The following is an 8678-nucleotide window of genomic DNA, read 5'->3' on the forward strand; positions in this document are numbered from 1 at the left end:
CCAGGTGTTTGACAGTCATTGGTTCACTGTAAAATCTATTCATTCATGTTCTGGGGTCAGATGTAGATGGAGTTTACCCTGGACAGGTCACCGATCTGTCACTGGAACTTTAAAGTCCTATAAAAAAATGACTTATTTAGCTGTTAAATTGTAAAAACAACTTCTGCCCATTTAAATAAGCAGGAACATTATGCAGAAAATAATCTTAGTTACTTATCACTGGAATCATCATTTTGACTTCAGTTTTCTTAAAATTAATACTAACTGAAAATCATCATCTAAGGCGTGGATGTACAAAGTCGGTCCTCGAGGGCCGGTGTCCTACATGTCTTCAAACCAACCTGCCAGAGAAGCTTCTTATTGGCCAAACACACCTGATCCAGGTAATCAGCAGCAGATAAGGCAGGATTCTGGAAAACCAGCGGCAGGGCGGCCCTCGAGGCCTGACTTTGGACACCCCTGATTTAAGACATCTTTTTATTTTTATATACATCCATCTTTTTCCACTCATCCAGGAGTCTAAGCAGCAGTCTAAGCAGAGATTCCCAGACTTCCCTCTCCCCGGCCACTCCCTCCAGCTCCTCTGAGGCGTTCCCAGGCCATCTGAGAGACATAGTCTCTCCAGTGTGTGTCCTGGGTCTTCCCCGAGGTCTCTGCCCAGTGCGACATGTCCGGAACACCTCCCCAGGGAGGCGTCCACCGGCGAACCACCTCAACTGGCTCCTCTCAATGTGGAGGAGAAGGGGCTCTAATCCGAGCTTCTCATCCTAGAGATTATGTCTCTCAACTGGCCTAGATCTTCCCCGGGGCCTTCGCCCAGTGGGAAAGCCAGGAACACCTCCCTAGGGAGGTGTTCAGGAGGCAACTGGACCAACTGGCTCCTCTCGATGTGGAGGAGAAGCGGCTCTACTATAATACCATACACTATCACATGACCTGGTCAAAGCTTAAGGAACACAGCTCAGCTTACAGAACAACAATCCCTGAAAAATTCTGTCCTATCCCCAGCAAGACCCAAGTCCACAGTCGAGCTACAGACACACCAGGAATGTGACATGAACACGCTAAACTTGGGTTCTTGAATGCGAGAATAGCCCGTTATGTTCGCACTGGACAAACAGGAAGGGGCTTCTTCTTATTTACAGTTTACTGGTGCATGTTCGGATTGGTGTGAAATGGTGTAAATCTCCTGAATCTTGATCCAGGCTTTTACGTTCACAGCTCTACATATGAAAGACTTGCTGTCTATAATTAGAGTCTATGACATTTTTCTCTTCAATGATCGCTTTTCAAACAGTAGGCACTTCTGTGATTTCAAAGGGACGCCGCCCATACGTCACTACCAAATTCGAGTCTGTGATTGGTCAAAGTTGTACCTGGTTTAAGTTTCAAAGCGAGTTCAGTATCCATCCATCCATCCATCCATCCTCCGCCACTCATCCAGGACCGGGTCGCGGGGGCAGAAGTCTTAGCAAAGATACCGAGACTGGCCACTTCCTCTAGCTCCTCTGGGGGGACTCTGAGGCGTTCCCAGGCCGGAGAGACATAGTCTCTCCAGCGTGTCCTGGGTCTTCCGCGGGGCCTCCGCCCAGTGGGACATGCCCAGAACACCTCTCCAGATGCCCGAGCCACCTCAACTGGCTCCGCTTGATAAGGAGGAGCAGTGGGTCTACTCCGAGCTCTCCGGGTGACCGAGCTTCTCACCCTACCTCTAAGGGAGTGCCCAGCCACCCTCCGGAGGAAACTCATTTCAGCCACTTGTAGTCGGGACCTCGTTCTTTTGGTCATAACCCAGAGCTCATGATCACAGGTGAGTCCTGGAAGCAAGATAGGCGGGCAAATTGAAAGCTTTGCTTTCTGGCTCAGCTCCGTCTTCGACAGACCAATACAGCGTCCGCATGACGCCGCTCCAATCTTCCCTCACTTGTGAACAAGACCCCAAGATATTTAAACTCCTCCACATGTGGCAGGAGCACTCCACCCACTAAGAGAGGGCAAACTACCTTTCTCCGGTCGAGAACCGCGGCCTCGCCGTTCAATAATCACACATTTTGTATGTATAGCCTGAAAATTATTATAGAAACTTGTGTAGCTACACGTGAACGCAAGAATTTTAAACACTTCATAGACTTTTCCCTGGAAGTGGCTGCTTGAATGCGTGTTGCGTTGCCGCGTGAACAAATAGCTTCAGACCAACAATGTAGGCTTCTTCTCAGTAGTACATGCCAGAAACGCTCGTGTTTGGGAGTAACCAGGAAGTCATTCTGAACAGATGCACCCCTGCCAGCTATCTCCACTATGCAGAAGGAGGGATCTGACTCTGAGCCTCTCCTGGATAACTCTACAACCTCTTTGACCCGGACAGGATAAAGTGAGGACAGAAAAAGAACACATTCTTGCCATGTGAAAGCCTAGCGCCATTTTTTGCCCAACCACAAGTATGATTACCATAGAGGTCAGTGTTCATGAGGTCATTACAGACCATAAATCTGAAAGTTCTTTACTAATTATGACTATAACTATGACTGAAATGTATGTGGATATCTTAGTTTCCAGGAAACTTGTATCTGATTCTCACATGTAAATGTGGACCAAGCAAACAATTGAGAAGATATTCTGGTTTGGAATACGCTTCAACAAAAGCTGTTCTAGCTCCCAAATACAGTGGCGCCTTTGGGGTCAAGGCAGCTAAAAATTCAGTCAAGGGCATATCACATGAAAGTCAGGGGGGCCCATGAGACATCTCCAAAACCTGATACTGCAAACCAGCAGTGAGCGTGGAGACTACTGCTCTTTCAAAATAAAAGCTGTGTGGGCTCAGACTCAGAGATTGAGATGAGACGAAACAACAACCATGAACTTAAACTTTAAGTTTGACAGAAAGGCCGGACCAGGACCAAATGTGCGGGGTGTTTTGGTAATCCACTTCATAAGACAAAGAAATGACATCAGATCTGGACGAAAACATGTTTTAAGTTAGACTTTAACCAATATAGAACACTTTGGGGGATTTTATTTCAAAACTGTGACTTTTGTTGTAATTTTAGTGTCAGTTGTACCAAATGGTTTGATATTCTTATGTGAAAACTGTAGAGAAATGTTCATGTGGTGCTGTAATGATCAGAAAAAGGACAAAGAAAATACACATAAATGTGAAATATATTTACTGTATATATAATTCTTCCAACAACATAGAAATCTAGAATAACTTTCTGCTCCTTATTTATAGTGCCCAATCTAAGGCAAAACATCACAATTTTAGGGAAAATAAAGAAAATTATCCATATAATTTGATTTCATTTGATTTGAAATGGTTTATTTTAAGCAATTAGATATTAATACATAAACATAGGCAGTGCTGCCACAAACGACTATTTTGATAATCGACTGATCACCGATTGTTTACTTTGATTAGTCATCTAATCTGGTTATGTACAAACTGTATGTAAGTCAGACATCTTAACCATCAATAGCTTTAAACTAGATGCTAGTGCTGATTAGGGCTACCACAATTAGTCGACTATCGACTATTAAAATAGTTGACAGCTAATTTAATAGTCGATAAGTCGTTACTTTATATTATATGGAGTCAGAGTGTAGTAAAGTTGAGAGTTATAATGATATTCTGTTAGCTTTTTGGATCATTTTGGCATTTATTAAGGTTTTTAGGCTAATTTTGGATATTTTATCCACATGCTAGCTGTTTTGGCTAATTCAGGCTTTTTTCATTTTTTACGCTATTTTTGTATTTAGCTAATTTTTCAGCTACATGCTAGCTGTTTTGGCTAACTTAGACTTTTTTTAAGCTAATTTGGCCTTTAACTAATATTTTAGCTAGCTATCAGCATCTTCAGCTATCGTCACTAGCATCTTACAGCTTACATTCTATCCATAATAATGCTAATGCTATATATCTAGTTTTTAGTTACTTTAAAGCTATTGATGGTTAAGATGTGTGTTTTACATCCACTTTGTGTATGACCCGATTAGTTGACTAATCGGAAAAAAAATCGGTGATTAGTCGACTATTAAAATAATAGTTTGTGGCAGCACTAGTGCTGTTAGCTAAAAATGCTGAGATTTATAGATGAAATCACTGAAGCTGATAGCCAGCTAAAATATTAGTTAAATGCCAAATTAGGCTAAAAAACTGAAAAAGTCCTAAATTAGACAAAACAGCTAGCATGCTGCTGAAATATTAGCTGAACTCCAAAATAGCCTAAAAACCTTAATAATTGCAGAAATAGTCCATAAAGCTAGCAGAATACCATCATAATTTTCAACTTTACTACATACAAAATAAAGTAACGACTAATCGACTAATAAATTAGTTGTCAACCGTTTTAATAGTCGATTAATCGTTGAATAGTTGACTAATCGTGACAGCCCCAAACACATATTCAATCAACATCCATAAACATGTCAGCCATTGGATAACCAGAGGGCCACATATGGCCCCCGGGCCGTTGAGGTATCATTTTACATGCTGATTAACTTCCACGCCTCCTTTTCTACTGTTATTGTCAACAACAACGCTCTCATTAATGTGTAGAGTGAAGGACGACGCAGAAGACGGAGTTTCTGGGCTGTGATCGATTAGCCGATACTTTCGATGACACCCCCACCCCCACCCCACCCCCCTCTGGCGCCACTGGGAGGAAAACCCCCACCAATCCCAGCGCGCGCGTGGCTCAGCCCCCCAGCACACCTTTCGAAGCATGACTGTACGTGCGAAATGGAAATGAGGCAGAGCGCGCACGTGCGCACGCGGCGCTGAGAGTGCGCGCGCTCGTGTTCACCCACTTCATTCATTGCTGCCCGCGCGCTCGGTTCGCTCCACGCTCGCGCTCCAGGCGGAAAGAGGGGCTTTAACTGGGGGACCATGAGGGGCTGCTGCCGCCCGAGGACCACGCGGGACAACACAGGTGGGTCCCGAACTGCACGTCTTGTGGACCGTGTGACTGTCCGGTTCGGTACGGGCTGCTTGTACCGCCGGGCTCGCGGGGTAAACAAGCCTGTCACGTAGGCTCGCCGCGAGCTGACAGGAGGAGGACGCGCAGGACGAGCCCACAGCAGCGCGCGTTTTACGGCGTTTGCGGTGTGTTGTTGTGCGGGGAGCTTCGTCCTTTCTGCGGCTAAGTCGGGCTACAGCTACCGAACAAATCCTCTCAGCAGCTGACGGACAGACGGGGAGGCTGACAACAACACACCCGACATGAGCACGTCATTACCGAGCACGAGGAAGTTTACACTTCAACTAAAACAATAACAATAACGATAAACTATATTATTATTATTATTTATTCATTTTTACAAAAGTGAATTCATGCTCTAAGAACACATGTGTCAAAGTCAAGGCCCGGGGGCCGGATCTGCCCCCCAGGTAATTCTATCCTCTACATTATTTTATTTCATTGTTATTAATAAAATGTTATCTTGCGCTCATTTCTAACTTGAATCGTTTTGCCAAAATATATTAGAGTAAAATATTGAAAGTTTTTTTTTTTTGAAGTTTAAGTTGATTTATTTGGAATAATATTATTCATAATTATGTTAAAAAGTTACAGTTTTAAAGTTTAAAAAAATTGACATTCTGGTAGCTTTTTGGATTGTTTTGGCATTTACTAAAATTTTAGGCTATTTGAAGTTTAGCTGATATTTCAGCTACATGCTAGCGGTTTTTTTTAACTAAGTTGTTTGTTTTTTAAGGCTAATTTGCCATTTAGCTAATATTTTAGCTGGCTATCAGCTTCAGTGATTTCAGCTATTAACTTCAGTATTTTCAGCTATAAATTTCAGCATCTTCAGCTGCCAAATTCACCTTACAGCATTCACACTAGCATCATCACAGGTAATGCTATATATCTAGTTAATTATTACATTAAAGTTACAGTTATGAAGTTTTAAAACTTTGTTTTAGATTGTCCAATAAACGTTTATCCTGTTCGACCTGCTGTGCTCCTCTCAGCACGTGCTGCAGTGGCTGATGGGACATCTGGCTAGTATTGTTTGGGGTAGATTCCAGGTCTGACAGGTTCTTCCTTGCTGAGCACACCTCCTGCTCCCTTACCTGTCTGGTGCATCTGTATCAGGTGCTACTAGCATGTTTACTAATTCTCAGCCTAACAACTTTGTGTTATGTAATTGAATGAGTCACAGCATTTTCTGCGGTGCTGTCAGGTCTGCAGACGGAAGGACTCAGTGGGTTTAAAGGTCTGCTGCTGTGTGAGAACAGGGGATGAGGATGTTTGAAGACTGGGAGGAGGGGGGGGGGTATTTTTAGCTTTTGGTTAATCATAGAGCTGCACTATAACCGCTGATCAAAGCTGATGTACAGTGTCACACACACAAGGAGCATGCATCTCCACGCCGGGTTGTTGTGAACGCGCCTCCGTGGGTGCAGCCGACTCCGTCATCATCACTGCCTTCACTCCTCCATGACAGCAGCATGTTCATCCGAGTCTGACGGGGATGTAGTCGGCATTATCTCTTCTTTCTATGGATGTATTTGTAGAAAAGGAGAGAAACCTCTGAAAGGCTATAAATCACTTCCTTTTGCCCTTGTTTACATGCTTTCTCCTTCCCTCCACGCTCCTCCTCCTGGCCCCTCCCCTCCCCGTGTCTGCCTTATGTAGGGGAAAGTTCACCCGTTCACTTGCATTGGAGCTCCCAGGCAGGCTGTGGTGCATATGTAGGCCGCGCTGGGGATGCATTTCTTATTTAACAGCTCCGAGCTAAAGCCTTAGCCGCTGTTTTAGGTTTATTTAAACATAATTAATGTTTTTAGGTGACTGTACATTGTGTACATTTGTGATGCAGAGGGCCGGTTAGTGCTGTTCTAAGCAGTTTTTAGGTTTAATATCTATGTTAGTTGAATTAATGGAAACTGTACACAGTAGAAAACGCTCATGTTACACAGAGAAACACGTCCCTCATCACCCGTAGACGTCCACACACCCTTTCTTTATTGTCTCTCATCGTGACTTAACAAAATGTCCTGCAAAATAACTCAGAACATGATACATCTGGTCTCCTCGAAGGTTTCATTTTCATTTTTGATGCGTTTGTGATTATGTTGGGAAAGTATGTTAATGCAAATTATAAATAGTGCAAGTCACATCAATATACCACCTAACGCAAAAACATTTTTAAGACCTACAGCAATTAGGGCTACGATGATTAGTCAATTAATCGACGACTAATCAACTATTAAAACAGTTGACGACTAATTTAATAATCAATTAGTCGTTACTTTATATTATAAGGAGTCAGAGTGTAATAAAGTTGAAAGTTATAATGTCATTATGCTAGTTTTTTGGACTATTTTGGCATTTATTAAGATTTTTTTAGGCTGTTTTGGAGTTTAGCTAATATTTCAGCTACAAGCTAGTTATTCTAAATTAAGATTTTTTTTTGTTTTTTGTAGGCTGTTTTGAAATTTAGCTAATATTTCTGCTTCATGCTAGCTGTTTTGCCTAATTTAGCCTTTTTTCTTTGTTTTTTTATGCTATTTTGGAATTTAGCTAATATATCAGTTAAATGCAATTTTTTTGGCTAATTTAAGATTTTTTTTTCTTTTTTAAGCTATTTCAGAGTTTCGCTAATATTTCAGCTGCATGTTAGCTATTTTGGTTAAATTTTGTGGGTTTTTTTGGTGGGGTGTTTTAAAATTTAGGTAATATTGCTGCTTCATGCTAGCTGTTTTGGCTAGTTTAGCCTTTTTTTGTTTTTAGGCTAATTTGCATTTAACTAATATTTTAGCAGGCCATCAGCTTCAGCGTTTTCAGCTACTGATTTCAGCATCTTTAGCTATCAGCACTAGCATCTTCAGCTGCCAAATTCAGCTTACAGCATTGTTGCAGATAATGTGTGAATATATGTAGTTTTTAGTTAGTTTAAAGCTAATGATGGTTAAGATGTGTGTTTTACATCCACTTTGCACATGACCCGATTAGTCAAATAATCAGAAAAAATAATCTGTGATTAGTCGACTATTAAAATAATCATGTTTGCCACCACAAACTGCAATTTCATGTTTTAACATGATTTTTTTTTAGCATTTTTCTCATGACTGCTGACATATTTAAAAAAGAAAAAAAAGATAAAAACTGCATTTTTGAGTATTTCTTTATGGTGTTATCCTGTTTCTCTTTATTATTTCTTATTCTTCCATTTGTTTTTTTGATTTGTAAAAACTCAATCACACTTTCAGCAAAGGACATTCCTGCTTGTACTTTTGGTATTCATAAATTTTTTTTTTATGGGTTTGATGTGATTTTTCAGCCCTATTAAAATTTTTTTTTCACATTTCTGCAAATTCTGCAATCAAAACATTCAACATGTTCAGGACATCCACGCTTGTACTATTACTTACACATGTTTTTTACATTTTATGCAAATTTTGAAATTTTACACAATAATTTAAATTTGACACAAATTTCAAAATATATTTTTTTACGTAATTCTTTGAATATTTGTGAATTATATGATATCAAAGCGTTCGTCGTGTTAAGAACATTAATGCTACTGAGGTTTTTAAGGCTAATTTGGAGTTTAGCTAATATTTTAGCAACATGCTAACATTTTTGGCTCATTTGGCACCAAATGAGGTTTTTGGGGTTAAAGCCCAACCCTTCCCTTCTCCCTCGCCCTCCATTCGAAGAGGCAGTTTAAGTGCA

The 8678-nt window shown here is 41.1% G+C and overlaps 1 protein-coding gene across 1 annotated transcript in view; it reads left to right on the forward strand.

The window, feature by feature from the left end:
• Positions 1-4769: 4769 nt before the first annotated feature.
• pfkfb4b (6-phosphofructo-2-kinase/fructose-2,6-biphosphatase 4b) overlaps positions 4770-8678 on the forward strand; it is a 19402-nt gene continuing 15493 nt past the window's right edge. The window contains exon 1 of the mRNA XM_036212055.1: positions 4770-4925. Within this exon, the coding sequence (XP_036067948.1) occupies positions 4883-4925 (43 nt within the window). The 5' untranslated portion in view covers positions 4770-4882. The remainder of the gene's footprint in view (positions 4926-8678) is intronic.

The sequence above is a fragment of the Oryzias melastigma genome, linkage group LG5 (genome assembly GCF_002922805.2).
Source record: "Oryzias melastigma strain HK-1 linkage group LG5, ASM292280v2, whole genome shotgun sequence".
In the NCBI taxonomy this organism is placed as follows: Eukaryota; Metazoa; Chordata; class Actinopteri; order Beloniformes; family Adrianichthyidae; genus Oryzias; species Oryzias melastigma.